This window comes from Amblyomma mixtum, chromosome 7 (assembly GCF_055824585.1).
Source record: "Amblyomma mixtum isolate Tamu chromosome 7, ASM5582458v1, whole genome shotgun sequence".
NCBI classification, from domain to species: Eukaryota; Metazoa; Arthropoda; class Arachnida; order Ixodida; family Ixodidae; genus Amblyomma; species Amblyomma mixtum.
Window position 1 is genome coordinate 128,996,488 of NC_143018.1, and position 18,678 is coordinate 129,015,165.

Sequence of the window (18,678 nt, forward strand, 5' to 3'; positions counted from 1 at the left end):
CTTTTCGCTTCAAAATTCAGCGTTAGCACTTGTCACCTTACGTGCAGCTGAGCGAAAGCGTTTGTGCCGTCCGTCTGAGCTCTCTAGAACGCTTGTTGTTCTTCATTGTGTGCATTTGTTTGATGTAATATTGGTTATTATCGATTTCGAGTTACGACATACTACTCCTTCGTAATATTCGGTGCGTTCATTAAAACCGATCAAGAGTTACGACATCCTACAGCATTTAACAGTCAATGATTAATTCATCAGCCGTCTTAACTATATCCGGTACAAACGTTTCGTTGTTTCCGGATATCTACTTTTTGATGCCAACGTATACAGCGCAAAAAGACAAATCGTTTGACAACAAATCGAAATACGTCAGTTAGTTTGGCCGTAATGGATGTTCGAAATTTTAAGAGCTCATGGTTTTGGGAAACCTTATGATACTAGTAATCTCATGCTCCGTAGCGCGTTCAATCGTCTGATACCACTCAGAACATTCTAGCCAATCAGAACATTCTACGCCAATTCTTCGCCAACGACGCGCTACCCGTCGAGTGCTCTGACGCACAGTTTTCGCACAAGTAAACTCACTGCCTTACCACGTTTTCGTAATCGCATAAGCGATTTTCACTGCTGTCGGCAATTCACATCTTGGAAGAATGACAGATGTTCATGCCATGGATGGTTCATGTACTCGGCCGCACGAAGAAGCAGGGATAGAGCGACCGCAGCAGTTCGCAGATGCTTCATTGGCTAGCGCCTCAGCAAGCTTCGGCTTCCTTCTGCCCGTTTCGATAGGCGTAGGCTGTTTTGGGTTAGTGCGATATCAAAGCACTAAAACTGAGTGGAACTTCTGTTAACACAACAATGAGGTTTTTTTCACATATTTGCATTGAAAGCTAGACAAATTTGTGACGCATGGATGCATGAATATGCGTGTCGGTGCTTGCGTGCGTTTTTGTCCGCGGTGTAGCGCGCCAAATCCAAATCCCATCCCACATGATGATTGCAAATATAGTGTGCTGCACACTATACTACTAGGCACTGCTGGCTGACGCTGCTGGCGCCGCATGTTTACGGTACGTTTGCGGTGGTAGCGAACTGCTGCATTCGGCTAAACTTGAATTACCGCCGTGAGCCTCGCTTGTTTTCTCGTGCTGCTGCTAGACACTCCTTGCACGCCGCTGTTACTGTGCTTAATACGCAAAAGAAGGATTATCAATGTGTGCGGCCTTTCGTGGGTGTCTGTCGGGGGGCGGCTGGTTGCGGTTAGGCGCGCGCTCATCCAAAACGTAGTAGCAGATCCCGACTAACCGACCTGTCTGGGCGTATGCGTCATGGATGTCTGGCCGACAACGATTATGAGGTCAGCAATGCGGTGCCTTCGTTTGACGAGTAGGAGCTTTGGGCCAAGTGCACCGCTAACTTTGTTGCAAAAATTTGTGGCTCATTAAGCAGTGACAGTGTTCATTCTTTGTGGTGTGTCTCGATTACAAGACTGCGCCATCCTACAGTGTGACTTGCTTGGAAACTTAGTCGACGATTTGGTTATTAGGCCTACAACATCCTAGGTTGTAAGTTAAAGCACCACCTGCGAGTGATACCTTCTTTCCTGATGTGAATAGTGGCGGGACACTTATTACTTGTGGCTGGGACTTATAGTAAAATCGAAGAGAGTTCTGTGTGAAGGTTTGACCAAGTGCGCGTTTAGAGCTGGACCCATAACAAGTCATACGAGATGTGATATGCAAAAAATGGTCCACCTGTCGCTTCTGCAGAAAGGAGTGTGGAGTTTTTGTACGCTACTTCAATCGAACACAAATAGAACTTCACATGCAAATATTTCAACTCGTCTCTCTGGCCTAAGCAGCATATCAAAAAAGCTAACGCAACAACGACACTGCTGTCTACATGCTGTATATTGATTCCACAGTGGTGCTAGATGTGGAAAATCTGCAGCAGTTATTTGCGGCGTTACAGCCTATGAAGCATTGGCAGCTTTCTGCAATTGTTTTTGGCGTACAAGGCTATGGTCTGCAAAGATTGCAAATGCCCTGCTGCGCCGAATAAGGTGCTTGTCGTGAGCCCGTCAACCTGCTCACGGAAGATGACGTTCGCCTTCGGGTACTCCCTGAGAACTTCATTGCAGCAATGGGCGGTAGTTTTATATCCGAGTATTGTTTGCACTGTCGACGTTTTCAGCCTCTTGAGAACTGCAATGTGGTGAATGCGCCTTAAATGCAGTGAAGTAAATAATTTCAGTTCAGACTGAAGTGGAAGCAAATTATGTCTCATATGCGGACAAAACGCCAGAGCTTGCAGATGAACGCCTCTAGATGAACAATTTTCAAACAGCAACACCATGCGTTATTTCATACTTTGCTGTTGACACTGCGCGAAATGATATTGCTATCACCTGCACGTGAAAACCTAGCACAGCTTGCCGAGACATGTATCAAGCGAACGTGCATGTGCATGGTGTCATTCAGTACATGATACACGCAACTACTGCAAAATATTTACGATATGCTCGTGCCCAGGAACAAATTTACAAGGACGGTGCTTCACTAAACAATCTCCTCATTGAGAGGAGCTGATGGACTAAGCACATTCCCAATCTCCTCACACCTGTAGGCACTTTAGGCAATTCACAGCGGGCCTGCGCCGAACGCTATTGTTTTCTGTACGCATCCGCATCTATTAGACTTTCGCTGTCGCTGCAGATTGCACGTGTTTAGGCATCTGACAAGCGAAATTACGAATGTTTTGCGTAAGTCCCTACACCTATAAAAGCTCGCGAGCAAAGCAACCAAGCGACCGTGCAGTAATGCCGTAACGCAACGACGGTTAGCGCTTGTCATTTCTTCCGGCAAATTTATATCGGAGGAACTCCACTATTATATAAGGTGGTTGCGGCGAGAAACTGACGCAGCGAGTTCATTAACACTTGAGTTCAAGCACACTCGATACATATTTCAGTAATATTGAACGTTCATAAGCAGTCGCAAAGGACTCGTTTCCTTTTTAGTGCTAATAAATAGGCGCTATAACTTTTCTCGGTGTAGAAAAATTTTGCTCAAGGAAAAGTTTCGCTGAGCGTTACTTAAGTTTTAACTCACTAAAAAGCTGAACAGCATTCTCGCGGTAAATAGTACTTTACAATTTTAAATTTTGATACAGATTCCTTATACAGGAAAAAGCCTTTACTAGTGTGCATAATCTTTGTACCTAAAGTACTTTCAGTCGGGTCGAAACTCTACTGAAGTGAATAATGAAGCACGTTCGTGTTTCGTCCTTTCTGTTGAAATACCTACGGCCAGATAAAAAAACTTTAATCAGCGCCTGAGTTGCAGCACGCTGCGATAAAAGCGCGACTAAGTGCAAGAAAAATGGTGTCTGTGTTTCTTGATGTAAGCCGGTTATCTAAGCGCTGCGTGTGGTGCTATTCCCTAGAGTGAAGAATGGGGCAGTGCCATTGCAATCTTCGGCAAAGCTCTTCTAATGGTTTCTAAGTTCTGCATCGAAGCGGACTGTGCTTCACCATGCAACCGTAGGGAACGGTCTTACAGCTTGTCTCTGGAATTTGCACAAGAAACTAATGTCTGCTTAGCGTGTCCATGGCTGTGGCGTACAGGTGGCGAGAAAAGCGGACGCATTGTCCTGCTCAGCATTTCTTTGCATCTTCTGCCCTAATGGTTCTTTCTGACTTACACAACAACGTTGGTATCTATTAGATAGTAGGCGTTGCAAAGCGGAACGATTACTCACGCCTTCTGTACGTGCGTCTGGCTGTGCACAGCCATGCGCCTCCAGGTGTTCTTAACGTGATAAACGAAGTGGTGTGACATTTTGCAAAACCTTAGTGATTATATACTCGCCAAAATTTTCATTGCATGCATGCTTCACGCTTGCATGCAGCCTCGGTCGCTGAGTCCTGCCAATTTGTCTTGTAAGTAGCAAAAACGGAGAGAAAAACTGCGCATGAGAGTTTTTCCCTTGTCTTGAGGAATTCAAGCTGCTTAATATAATAACATCAGGGCTCTAGTGTTCAAGGATGCGGGATGAGCTGGTATAGCAATAAACGACGTTCTTGCGTACTCTGGAAGCATAAATATTGTTAAACCTTTGAGTCCACTAAGTGTCCCGAGATAATTGTTCATATAATAGAAATAAAACCGCGAAATAGTATTCAAACACTCTTTCCACGTCAGCATTGACGTGGCAGAAATATGTGAATGCTAATTCACGAATATTATTCTTTTATAGCATAAATTGGACTCAAATGTAGCATTGGAGAGGAAAAGGGTCAAGCGCTCTCGAACACCACTAAGAGCTTTCAAAAATACAAATAGCTATGGACTCTTCCAGATTAAGAACACGGCCTCCGGAGCTCGCTTCGTTTAAAAAGACTTGTGGCCGGAATAGAGCGTTTATCAAAGTTTATGTTTTTTCCAAGCCTATGGTAGCCTAAGCTTGTACTTACGTCTTCAGTCAAAAGTGTTCTCTCGGCGATAGGGTATTGAGAAGAAGTGAAAGGAAAGCAGTAGTCAGATCAGGAAATATAGACAGACATTGGCACCTAATATTAGCTGAGGGCATGTTGCGCGAGAAATATATTGCATCACAGTCGGTGTACTTCACTGTACGCTAAGAAGTCGAGCGTGAAAAATTAAAAAAAAAGGCTCTCCGTTAAAACATCCTTTTAAACTGAGGTAAAAAGAAATGGTCATCATTCACGCTTACCACCCATTTAAGATTTTATCATCATCATCATTTATTTGACCCTTAAAGGCCCCTGGTGGGGTATTACATACAGAGTACATCACTTGATTTTTCGCGCGCTAGCTCAATCACTGACACTAATTCACTCTTACAATCAGCGCGCTCGCTCGCTCAATCAGTGACACTAACTCACTCTTTCAATCACTCACTCAAGCGCTCATTAGTTAATTTATTCAACGCACTGCCTAGTGTTTATTAATTGAACAACTCTCTCCCTTAAGCGTTTACTAACTCGCTCACTCACTGACTCTCACTCATACTGCGTTGCCGAAGGATGAGGAAGGTGTCTGTCACTAAGACCGTCGACTTGGTTAATTAATGTCATGGTTTTCTGAGAAAGAAGTGCTGCTCAATATTCACTCAATTTTACTGGGTAAATGGTTACGGCGCTTGTTTTGTGTTTCGTTTTTTTTTCATGCTTCTTTCATGTTTTTGTCATTCTGTTTCAACCTCTGTATATTGTTTCCTCAGTATCTTGTGGAACATTTAGCTTTGTTTGGTCTTGTTAAGTGAACGGAATAGCCTTTTCTCTTCAAACCGACAGGCAGGGGTGGTGATAGTATGATGCAAACTTTAAGAACTCTGTCATCTGTCATGCTCTTTGTGACCTGTGCCACTTTGCCTCTCTCTGTCCTCCTCGCAGACCCTCAGAATACGCGCGCCATCGTGGTGAACGAGACGAGCGTACGCGTCTGCTGGCAGCGGCCCCTGTACGGAAACGTGTCCGGCTACGTGGTCAAGTACAGGGCAGTGGCAGAGAACGCCACCTCCTTCGTCAACGTCACTACGGGCGCCAACGACAAATGTGTGCCAGTGTACGGCCTCCGGCCCTGGACCGACTACGAGTACCGTGTGCATGCCTGGAACAGTCGCGAGGAAGGCATCGGGAGTCCTGTGGACCGCTTCGCCACCCGCATCGACTGTGAGAATCAATCAATCAATCAATTCGTTAGTAAATAAATAAAACGTTAATGATCGAATGCTGAATTATGAATTTCTCATGTATATAATTGATTAACTGATATATCAACCTAACCAATCGTGATTTAACTATTCTCCCAATCACAGAAGAATTCAGTCTACCTATCGGTCAATAAGTGAAGTACTCTCTTGTGCACTCGTTTAGTTGCTTGATCGGTCTATTAGTCCATTAGTTAGTAAGTTAGGCATTGAATTATTTGTTAAATAAACCTGTCGACAAGTTATTCCCTGCATTACATCATCATTATGACACTTACATCATTATGATACCAATAAACTATATTTTGGGAACTGAGCGCATACCTGGCTAGTCCACCTGATGGATAAGCACTGCTCTGTTTTGCGCCTTGTGCTGCCAAATTGAAGCTAGAGTCTGTTTTGAAATATCTAAGTAAAAAATTTGGACGACCCATAACCTATACTTATGGGTACAGTGGGACATCATAAGGATCCCTCCCACTCGAGCACTCCTTCTCCTTCATAGATTCAACACATTGCTGGGGGTCATACCCCACACCGTTGGGGACTTGTGAGACCCAGGTTGCGCGTCCCAAGCACCGTTAAGCTCATTTTTTTCTCAGGCCATTCTCCGGGAGTTGGTCGGTACTATGAGCTCACGCGTAGCGCCACAGCGGTCACGTGGTAACTGTACCGAATTTATTTGAATTATTTTACTGCTATTTGCCATAGTGGACATGTTATGGGCAGGTTGTGGGCGGGCTGTGGACAACTGACGGACGGTAGCCTGCTTTACGTGAGAACAGTACCTGTAATGCTATTCCATTAATAAGGTTAATAAGATTAATAAGATTAATAAGGTTAGTTAAAATTCAGCAAGCCACTTTCAGCGGAACTTTGAAATTATATTGACTGATAGCTTAATGGTCATATTTTTACGTGCTTAGCACAAACGGGGGTTTATTTACTGAGGGGGATCGATAGAAGCAGGACGGCGACGAGACCTACAAGCGTCCTTCAGCCCTTTCTCTTCCTTTTTCTCTACTCGGTCAGTCCTAGCGTTCATCTTCTGCTTCTTCCGTCGATTTTCTGTGGAAGCGCGTGACAATATAGCCCATATCGTACCATTCATTCTCGAGGTATTATGCCCTGCTGCGACCAGCATCGTAAACAAGAGTGACAGGAAATACGTGTCCGAAGCCCATAAATGTAGCCTGAGAGCCTTGCATTTGGGGCGTAACGCCGATGCAGGCGCTTTTCATTTTTGTATGCCTGGAACAGTCGCGAGGAAGGCATCGGAAGTCCCATGGGCGGATGAAATTAAGGAGTCTGCGGGGATACGGTGGCCGCAACTGGCGAAGGACAGGGTTAATTGGAGAGACATGGGAGAGGCCTTTGCCCTGCAGTGGGTGTATTCAGGCTGATGATGATAATGATGATGTGGCTTTCTTAGGTAGAGTCTACACAGGTTTGTTTTTATGTACCAGGACGCTGCTGTGGTCTTGATGCCAATGTCTGATTGGTCGAGTCAGCGACAGAGTACGTGAACAGATGACCTGAAGGCTGATGGATGGCCTTTATGTGGCCGCAGTGGCGAGTTCCGCTTCATTCTTTGCTGCGGAGACGGAAAAAACAACGAACTTTGGCTCCTTAGGCAAAGAAGCAGCTTAACTTAGTAAATAGTGAGCATTACTGATGGCGCGACAGATTGTTTATATAGGTTCAGCTAGGAGTAATGATACGCCTGCGCGCGTTTCGTGTCTGTTTAAAGTTTAAATGTATCTCTTTTATTGGTTTATAGTTCGTGTCTCGCTGAGCTAGCTTTAAATGATTTCTGTTTAGTGGCACCACGCCAATTCCTTTATTGCCCTGTCTTTTTATTTTGCCGCGTAGCATTCGCCTTTGCTCTCAGGCGCCCTCATATGGATTGAAACGAAAAAGACTTCACTGCAGTTCGCTTTCCCAAAGTGCTCAAGAGTTGAGGATAAAAAAATTGACGGTGTTGTGTCTCTACTATTAGACGCCATTTCCCACGATTTCTTCATAATTATAAAGAGCCTGTCGGCGAGGAAACCTGTGCTCTCGCTATCAGACTTTAAGTACTCTGAAGTTTCATTAAGTGTTATTCTCAGTTTAGTCCCCCTCCAGGAGCAGATCTTACTCTTTTGAGTTCTCAAAGTTAGCGCACTATGCTCAGGCACAAAGGCTAGTTACAAAAAAAACAGGACTTTAAGTTCTCTGTTTCTAAAGTATCCTCTTTAACACTCTAAATAATTCAGAATGTTCAAACCCTAAATGTTCTTAATCATCCCCAATCTTGTGATTTTGAACAATCTTAATGTTTTAGACTGTTCTAAATGTCATGACTATAAATGCTTGTAATCATTCTAAGTCGCTTTATTCTAAGCAGTGATTCTATATGTTCTAAGTTATTTTAGATGCTACAAATCAACACGTGATTGCAAGATGCGTTTGTGTCACTTTTCTGCCTCTGCAACTTTCCACCTCCCAGACTGCCTGCTGAACGTGTGCAAGCACGGCTCGTGCGAGACCAGCGGCGAGCTTCCCGGGTACCGGTGCCTGTGCGACCCTGGCTACTACGGCGAGGCGTGCGAGCACTTCGACCCGTGCTCGGAGCAGCCGTGCAAGACGTTCGGCACCTGCGTCAACACCAGCCACGGCGAGTACCGCTGTGAATGCTTCACGGGGTTCTCGGGCCGCAACTGCTCCGACTTCAACCCGTGCCTGCTGAAGCCCTCGGCCTGCCTCCACAACGGCGTGTGCCAGTCGAATGCATCACACACTTTCTCCTGCCTCTGCGTGGACGGCCACTATGGCAAGACGTGCCACCAGTACGACCCGTGCTTCTCATCGCCCTGCCTGCACGGCGCACGCTGCCTCAACGAGTCCGACGTCAAGTTCACCTGCCAGTGCCCAGCCGGATACGCGGGTCAGTGTCACGCTCGCGTTGGAATCAGTGTTGTTAATGTGAGAGCAATTGAAGGCTCATCGACACGAAAACCCGGCGGCGCCCACAAAGTGGCTACGTTACGAAACTCGCGATTGGTCGAAATGATGTGACGTCATCAAAGGCGGGAAGGCACGAAATGTTAGCCAGTAATAAAGACTGATACTGACAACGACAAAGAAACAGGATCACAATAGAAGTGAAATGTGATTCGAATAGAATTAGAATATGATTCTAATAAATTTAAGATAGAATTGGAACAGAACTGCTGTGCTCTCGCGTTACTCACTCATAGTTTCTTTAAGTGCCCCAGGTAATTTTGTAATTGCACCCCATGTGATGGAAACGCTAACCGCGTTTTGAACAGATCACAGCTTTGCTCGTATGAGGCTCGTAGCGTTCTGAACCTTAAGCAATGTGAAACTTATGCGTTGCTTGGTTTACAGGGCGAAATATTAATTGAGCCGCTAACTCTGAGTCTCTCTGAGTTGGGTTGTAGGAACTGCTGCATGAAAATGTCAGAATCAATTACATGGCAGAGGATTTTTACAGCGAAGACCGGGAACAGTACTAGTACTAGTACAGCGTTCTAAGTACTGACTTAGAACGCTGGTCCGCGATAAACTGTTTAAAAATCAACCCGAAGAAAACAAAAGTAATCTTGTACACGCCTAGAGGTAAGATGTTGACAACTAATATGAATTTGTGTCTGGGCAGTGAGCAGTTAGAGATAGTGGACTCCGTTAACATCCTTGGGGTGCATTTTTCAAAGCACCTTACCTGGAATGAGCATGTTGATCACCTACAATCAAAATTGTCATCTGCCATTGGTGTCATTGCTCGTCTGCGTCGCATTCTCCCGACCAAGGTAAAATTAATGTTGTACAATGCACTGGTGGTATCTGTCATCCAGTATTGCATTGTGGTGTGGGGCACAACTGGCGTGACAAACTTGCAGAAAATACATTTGCTACAAAAAAGAGCTGTACGTCACATAGCTGATGTCCATTATGCATACTCCACAAAACCACTTTTTCCAAAATATGAAATTCTTCCTGTGTTTTGTTTTTATAATTACAGGTTGATGTTGTGCTACAAAGGTTTTGTAAAGTTTGGCATTGATTACATAACTCATCTGGCAAAACTACAAGAAAACACAAATATTCGTCAGATCCGACATAAAGAAATGTGGTTTGTATACACCCCGAGAACCTCCTATGATGAACAATCTCTATCTTATACATTACCTTCGCTGTTAAACTTACTAGACCGACAAAATTTTGATCCCTCCAGAAACCGAAACTGTCGCATTAAACGTTTTTGTCAACTTCTTCATTTGCAAGACTAAACCATGCCTTCCTATTCGCCTAATTTTGTTCACTAATGTTGCTTATGTGTGTTGTTTTATCTGTATTACCTTTTGTTGCTTCTCCGATTGATTGCCGTCTTGTTTCATTCTGTATTACCCGTTGCTTTGTGATATTTTTTCATTTTTGTGTAAGACTGGCCGTCATCCTGCTGTCATGCCAACTAACAAGGGGTCGGGACCTCGTCAAGCTGCTCGAGCTTTTAGTCCCGTACTCCTCCTTTTCTAAGGAAATAAAATGATTGATTGATTAATTCGCTGGTCACGCGGCTCGCGAATTTTCAACAAACGTTGGTAATATTTTCTTGCTTTACTGCATATTGATTTAACTGGCTGCTTCCCGACGGTAAGAAAGAAACCATGAAGCCAGCACATGCATGGTTTCAAAAACTTAGAACATGTTGCGGCGGGTTTATGAGCGATGGACAGGGATGGCACATAACTCCATCTGGTCCCGTATTCTATAAACTCTTCATTTGAAAATCACCGTTTCTCATGCGTCTGTTCCTCTATGATCTGTCACTCGATATACCCGCGGCTTTCAAGCCTCGATGGAAAGCGACCCGGCCATTGCTTGATTGGCGACCGGTAATCACCAATGGCTGGCATTGACTGCGATATGCAGCCACTGGTGAAGTGCATCACAGCCTTGAGCGATGTGTTCATGTTTCAGGAGAGCTCTGCGAGGAGAACATCAACGAGTGTCAGTCCAGTCCGTGCAAGAACCGCGGAGAATGCGAAGACGGCATCAACAGCTTCACCTGCCACTGTCCGCTGGGATACGGAGGCCCGCTGTGCGAACTCAGAGGTGGGTCTTTCACACATTCCGCGAATGCGATTGAGATGCAATAATCCTGCTGCATGCAAACTCGACAGCTGTTTTTCTCAGGCTTTGCGCGGCGAGTGTATCTTACGCAATCGCGTTTTTTTCTTCACTTCTGTTCACTTAGAATGCAGGTGTGCTGATCCCGTACCAGTGTCCCGAATGTTTGTGGCCATGCTAAGAAACACTGCGCTTTATTAATACGAAAGCATTATCATACCCAACAATTCTGATCAAACGCATTTTTCAGAGAAAATTCGCTTATGAACGCAATTTCTTCATATAATGTAAGATTTCACTATAACAATCCATATATCTGCAGATAATCCACCGGCAGTCCTTAATATTAAGTTGCGGGGAACTAAACATAGGACTTCAGACTGCGAGGTGAGCGCGCAACGCACAGGCAAAAAAACGGCTTTGCTTCTTGGGGAACAAAGGTGAACCTTGTAATGCATTGCTAAACTGCTGTATTCTAAAGCATAGTGCCATTAGAAAGGAGGTTAGAAAATAAAAATAATAAAATATTAAAAATAAAAGAAAACTTTGCAATAATATTCCGCATTGAAAGCACGTTAGGGCTCTTAAGTGTCCGCCGTACTCTTTTCTTTTTAAATACGATTCTCATAACTTCCACATTCAGCCCCTTCTACATGATTTTCAAATGCCTAACTGGCCAGTGGGAGCACAATAGAGCTTAGAAACAAAGCAATACTGTTTCTCAGTAATGCTGACAGGAAGGCTGAAGGCGACGCACAAAACCTTTCTGTCGTTTTATTTCCTTCTCTTCCTCGTGTCACTGCGAAATCCAAGACTACCGACTGGCCCACACCGACATTCATGTTAATGACACGCTGATATTCATATATATCTGAGTGGAGCGAATAAAAGGAACACGTGGTTCAAGCAATTAAGCTAAAGGTTTTCTTCCGCTGTATAATTCATTTCGATTCCCCATGGTGGTGCTTGAAATTGCTGTTTTAGGTAGTCTTCGATGTTTCCGCCTGGCCCTCATCCGCTGGGAGGGGCGACTGCCTTTTTGGACACTTGTTATCTAACTTGTTGCTCTCTCTTGTTGCTCTCTCTTGTTGCTCTCACCTGGGGTGCCCGTAAAGGTCGGGCCTGCGGGTTTTTAGCCGTGCTTGCTGAACCCCTTCAAGACCTGCTGGGATTCTCGGAAGGAGAAATCGAATTCTTGCTTATTAGATCACGCCTCTCCTTCACTGCTTACACTTCGTTCACCATTTATACTCAGATTCCGTGCCTGGCTTAACGTACCCGTCCAAGCGGTGGCTCAGTGGTTATGGCACACGGCTTCTGGCCTGACAGACGCGGGTTCGCGCGATGGTCCAGTTTCGATGGGGGCGAAATTCTAGAGGCCCGTGTACTGTGCGATTTCAGTGCACGTTAAAGAACCCCAGGTGGCTGAAATTTCCGGAGCCCTCCACTACGCCCCCCCCCCCCCCCCAGATATCCTAGGCCGCTTTGGGACGTTAAAACCCACAAACCAAATCATCGTCAGTGCTTCTCCTCGCACCTAGAGCTGAGCGTCAATCACGTCACCACAAACACACTGCATCAGCGGATGCTACACACAGAGTAGAGTTGTCGAGTTGCGAGGCCAGTCACACCTGACTTTCGGATTCCAAGGATTGGGCAGTCCCATTGCTCCGCCTCCATCGCCGCTGGTCCGACGTATTGTACGATACTTCAGAGATGAGCGCAACAGTGGCGCCCTTTGGTGGAGTGTTGAAACGCTGGCTTTCACGTTTTTTATTTGGGTTTTTATCTTATTGCACGTGCTGAATTTCCTGGCGCATGCTCACCGCGTGAGTGGTGTTTCTTCGACCACGCGTCAGTTGCTAGAGCGCTCCTGTCCTGTCCATTCTCCCTGTGTTTTCCGTGTTTTTCTGTGCGCCGTTTTTTGATGGATCGTTAACAACTAGCCCAACTTTCTGCTTTACTAAACGCTGGCTTGACCGCCGGTGTCCGTTGCTGACGCTCCCGCCGCCTAATCCTATAACTACGAGGTGAGGCACTCGGGATTGTTTTAGTGGTGACACGCAGTCGTGGTGATGACAGCGACTGTTGTACTAGCATTTCTACGAACAAGACAATGCACAGACCCTTCTCGCTCATATGGGCTCTTCAGTGATTATGTATGCTTATTTTTTTCCTATTTGCATGTCTGCGGGAAAGGTACATGATGGTGGATACCAGTTTGTATTTTCATTGTGTAATCACAACTGTAGCTTTAATTGTTTTAGTTAAAAGGATGTATCGTGAAGGAATAATTGCTTTTGTGATGCTGCATCAACGGGTCAAACAAGCTGTCGCTGCAGAAATCTTTCACTGTGGGTCTCAGTTGCCGGGTGTCTTCCACGTAGACAAATAAAGGCGTTTAGGCGTTTTTTGACGTGTCCAATAGAACTAAATAACTAAATTATCACCTCTCTTTTGAAATTATTATGTCTGATTTTCTAAGTTTTTTTTTTATGGAACTCGCAAAAGTGGGCTAACCGACCGCTGCCCCAACAGATTCCTGCCCCGAGGAGTTCCAACAGACGGACAAGGGCGCCTTCCACTGGCAGTCCGTGGCGCATGGGTCAGTGGCCAAGGTCGAGTGCCCCTACGGAGCGTACAACCCTGCTAGCGAGTACAAATATGCTCGGCGTAAGTGCCGCCTCCTCCCAAACGGACATACCGGTTGGATGAAGATCTCCGCTCAACACTGCCGTTACAAGGCAAGGGAAAAACCTCTTGACCAGTCGCAATTGCTCACTGTGCGGTCTCAAATGGTGGTTTTGCTACCTCTGGCTGAGCAGATAAACTTCCTCTGCGAAAATTCCTTTCTTTTTCTTTAGTGGACCAGATGTTTCTCATGTCGCCTCCTGTATTGTTTCCTCCGCCACAGAGCTTTCAAACAGTCGAGAACATTACCTCCGAGCTGGAGTTCATGACGCATGACCCGAGCAGCATCCGTCCGGACCAGCTGCAGAGCTTCGCCGAAGCGATCGAGCCTGTCGTCGATTACGCCGTTAAGGACATCAAGGTGGGCTCCGAGGCACTGAGAGAGGTTGCCTCAAGCAACCTGGAGATTGTTAAGAGGTACGCCTGTAAAGGCTGATGCACCTATAATTATCAGCAATTTCTAGAAGGGCTTTTTGCGTTACAAGACCGCGTGTTTGGCATATCATTTACGGCGGTGTAGTGTGCCAGCATACAGCTGAGCATTACAGTTAGCTAAGCGCTAACAAGCAGACTGGTTAGTTAACCATGAATAGATAATTTTTAACTAAGGTTTTTAGGCTCCTTGTTCACTGAGAGGCTCGCAGCTCACCGTAAGTACCTGCTGTCGATATCAGTTTCTAGACTTTCGAAAGTCCCATTCTGGTCACCACTGCACCGCAAGCAATTGTAGGGCCGCACACAGGAGAAAGAAAAACCGCCCGGCCCGAAAGAGCGCTAGCCACACCTACGAGTGTGCGTGACGCAGCTCACACAGCGCAAGTGAAACGTGCTCCTTTCGCAGTGCCCGATTGGAAGCAGTGAGCGCTCAGGTAGCACGGGATAGGCGCGGATAGGCGTAGCTAGCGCTCTTTCTAATAACGCGGTTTTGGTATTGGCCGTGTTCGGCTCAGAGATATTCTTGCGCTGAAACAGCGACGCGAATTACATTGTCAAGATTCCAGAAACTGATATGGATATTCCTTCCGATCGCCTACAAACCTCTCAGCGGATAAGTAACCGGACAAAAGTATAGTTAAAACGTTCATTGTTCAGATTTAGTTAACTAGACTGGGAATTAGCACGCGTTATCTGTTCTCTAGTCCAGTACATGTCTGGCGATGCTACGACGTAGGAAGGGCTCTTCAAATTCAAGAAATCTATATTTAAAAATTGCTGGCAGTCTTACGTGAGGCACTCTGTGCAGTGCCGTGGCAATCTCGCCGCAGTCAAATGTAAGGTTATAAAAGAAAATTGTTATCAAGGCGTTAACTTTTGCTCTGCCCTATACAAGTGACTGTAGCATGTTATCCACGGTTGCGGTTAAGCGTCTGTGGCGTTGTGCTGCACAGTCAAAGGTGGCGCAATATTTCAACCAGCGTGGTGAAAAATTTCGCTGAACGTAAGACCTTTTGTGTACTGATATTTCAGTTCAGGTTATTCTGCACCAATTGTTCGCAACTGGTCTAAAGTCGTTCACAACTTCGCGTCGGAACTGTGGCCCCTTGTCTTTGGCAAGGAAACATTAAATAATTATTAACTGCTGTATACGATTTGCGCATTTTCCCACAATCCAAAAACAGCAATGAAGTCGGTAATGCAATCTTTCTCAAGTATACCTTTACATGAAGGATAGGGGGTAGCTGCTTTGCGAATGAGCGCGGAACTTTGGAGTATTTGCACAACACGACTACGCATGTTCCAGCGTGTAAGCGTTAGTGCAGCGTGCTTGAGTACGGATAATCTTATACGTATTGCGAGCACCTTGCACGCGCAGAAGGATTCTTTCAAGAACTACCTCGTTCGCAGCTCATTGGCCGATCTGCCACCAAAGTGATGCTGAAAATGAAGACCGCTTCCGCGAGAATCGCACCTCTATGAGTTGCCAAAATCTGGCGTGTTCCCTGTGTTCAAAGCAACACTGACGGTGCTCCTCGTCGAATCGTCTCAGCTTTGCCCTTTGAGATAGTTTGAGCGATATTTCGGTTTTTGCCCGGTACGCCATGCTCCATGCAGCTTGACTCACTGGCTGAACGCTTCTCACAACACGCAGCACGATATTTACCGATCGCCTTGTAACAAAATAAGTGGCCCTTGCACACTGCCACCTTCTGTTCAGCGACCGTTTAAAGAACGCGCTGATGTTTAGCAGCCGAATCATTTGTTTCCAGGTACTTGTCTGCTAGATATGTAGTATTTGTTTTAAATAGGTTGCTTAGGCTGTGCCACGGATTAACGACGCATAAAGATTGAAGGGCTGAGCAAAAATTTTGTTTTCTCGTCTACGAGCCACGACCAGCTGGCTTTATAGCCGGTAGAGGTCTCTTGATTCTCCTCTGTTATCATAGACAGAAAAAACCATAATTGAGCAATTGAGCTGGTGCTACATCCAGCTAAGCCTAAGAAGAGAAAACTAGCGGTTGAAGGAAAATAACCTTGTCCTTATTCTTTTTTAGACCTAAGGCTCAATCTCGATCATTCGCAGGACTACATGTGCCTTTAGAACAGGCATAAATGACCAAAGAGAGATATTTTCTGCGTTATGTGGCACGCTGTAGGATGCAGTGTTCTGCAAGAACGATGCTAATCCACGAATAATTGAAAAGCACAATATTAGCGTCCTCGATAACTACGATGTTTTCAATGAGTGATGCCCTGACATGCTACACTGACCACACGAACTGCACTGCAGTAAAGAGCATCGAGCACCCAAGTCACCGCAGAGGTTCGTGGTCCGTCGGAGTCGATTCAGAAAAAGGCAGCCAGTGAAGAGGAAGAGGCGTAGCACATACCGGGAGGACATCATCATCATCATCATCACCGGGAGCGGTGCGAACACAGCGCTGAGGAGGAAAGCGTATTTGGAGTCCATCGCGCCATCAGGCGTGGTGCCATTGTTGTCTGGAATAGTGGTAAACTGTCGGTGGACTCTCTAGGCTCTATGATAATAATAAAATAAGCAAACATCAGCTAATTCATGAGGCTGCTTATATGCATATTTTGGGTTAATTTTGATAAAGTTCCTCCACACTGCCTAATTCGGCCTACCAGTGAAAGGAAGCCATGCGTACTGGGTGATTACGCGATGGTCTCTTTTTATGTAGAAAACGCGTAGAGAAAGCAGCGTTACTTATTTGGCTTTGTGCTTGTGTATACATTACGCCCTTTGTTTCCTGATAAAACCCGATTTTTTTCCAATTTTTCACCGCAAACTCGTTTATAAAAACGCTGCTAAACATGGTATCCACCCGGAAATGCGCGTTCTGGAGGACGTACGCTTCTCTGCACAAAGATAAGAATTAGCGAATATCTTGTCTTTATTCAGAAAGGAAGTTTACGCTGAACTGGTGGTCTTAAAATTCTAACCTTTGTTATTCAATGTTTGGCTCAATCGCAAATTGCAAAGTTTAGTTCGGAAGCGACAGGCCAAACGCAGATGCGGATGGATGGAAAACTTTATCAAGCAAGCGAGTTTGGACCGTGCAAGGTCTCAGGGCCGACGTACCGCACTCACATTACGCGTATGTGCCCAGGCCACGTAGGGCCATTGCAGTGGCACCCCGGTTCAAACAGCGAAGTTGAGGACCAAGCGTTTTAGTAGCCTGACTGTGTCGAGCGCTATGCCTGCTAAGTACCGGCTGTTTCAGTGATGTAGTAATGTAGTATATCGAAAAAAAATGTGAATTAATAAAGTTTTTGGGCTAAACCTTTATTTTCTTGTTAATTAGATAACACCAAATTAGGCATTTCCTGCCTGAGAACAAAATGACTCGTCATAGTAAATTACGTCTCATGCAAAACATTACCCGAAAAACCTCGAACATTCGGAACTGTTTGCTGAATAACCCAATTTGTTCCATAAGTTTGCGTCACAAAATATCGTTATATTTTTACCGGCTAATTGCCAAAAAATAAAACTCGAAAATGAATGAATAAACTTACATGCCAATTATATTAAGAGAATAAAATTATTGCACCAAACATTAGCATTCCAGTGAAACTAAAATAACGCCTCGCCAAAAGGTGTTGTCAGGTTTCAGGCAGCTATGCAGGAAGGAGGTTCTGGAACATGTCAGCCACGGAATTTATTCAAGCAGAGTACACACGGTAGGTGTGGGACATCAGACAGGGACTAGGAGTGGAGTATGAATGAATTTAGTAGAGAACTTGTAAGGTGCTCACAATTTGTTAATCGCAGCTTAGTAATAAAACTCAAGAAAAATCGAATGGACGACCAATTCATGTCAGGAATAATCAAAGGGGCGAACGCTAGACGTTATGAAAAAAATATCGTATGATAAGTGACAAGGACGCGAGTGATCGAAGGGGAACGGGAAGAGAGCAAAGGCATAAAGAATGAACGTAATGACGTTCATTCTCTAAGGTGCCCTACCTGAAAAGGATAGAAAGTTACTTTGGGTGGCGCATGCAACGCAGAGAACAAGCAACCGGCCCTCACTGTGAGGCAGAGAGTCTCTAAGAGGAATAGGAAAACCGAGTCAAGGCCGTCGAAGGCTTTCGCATGCTAATGTATTCAGGGCGCTGGCTGCAAAATAGAGTAATAATTAGAATCTCAAAGGAGATGAATTCCTTTGATGCCGTCGTACAACGGGGTAACTTTGTCAATTGAAATGCAGAAGGCGCCCGTGTGCTGTGCGATGTCAGAGCACGTTAAAGATCACAAGGTGGCCGAAATTATTCCGGAGACCTCTATTACGGCACCTCTTTCACTCCCACCTTCCTCCCTTACCTTAGGGCGCGGTTCAGGTGTCCGCCGAGATATGTGAGACAGATGCTGCGCCATTTCCTTTCCTCAAAAATTGATTTACCTGCTTTGTAGTTCTGAACATAACGGCTTCTTTCTCCCGCACTCGATAGTGCTGAACATTCTAAATACGATGAGATTTGGTACATGGGATTTATTGTCAAAAAATGACTCAGGCTAAGAGGGTACGCCCCAGTGGAGAGCTCCGGAAATTTTTAGCACCTGGGGTTCTTTAACGTGAATGGACATCGCACAGTACACGGGCCTCGAGCATTTTGCCTCCATCGAAATGCGACCGCCGCGGCCGGAATTCAACCCGC

General features: G+C 45.4%; 1 protein-coding gene across 1 annotated transcript in view; it reads left to right on the plus strand.

The window, feature by feature from the left end:
• LOC149337565 (uncharacterized) overlaps positions 1–18,678 on the plus strand; it is a 60,283-nt gene that overhangs the window by 22,006 nt on the left and 19,599 nt on the right. The window contains exons 4-8 of the mRNA XM_089554903.1: positions 5,414–5,692; positions 8,222–8,659; positions 10,717–10,851; positions 13,405–13,610; positions 13,781–13,918. Coding sequence (XP_089411029.1) covers positions 5,414–5,692; positions 8,222–8,659; positions 10,717–10,851; positions 13,405–13,610; positions 13,781–13,918 — 1,196 coding nt within the window. The remainder of the gene's footprint in view (positions 1–5,413; positions 5,693–8,221; positions 8,660–10,716; positions 10,852–13,404; positions 13,611–13,780; positions 13,919–18,678) is intronic.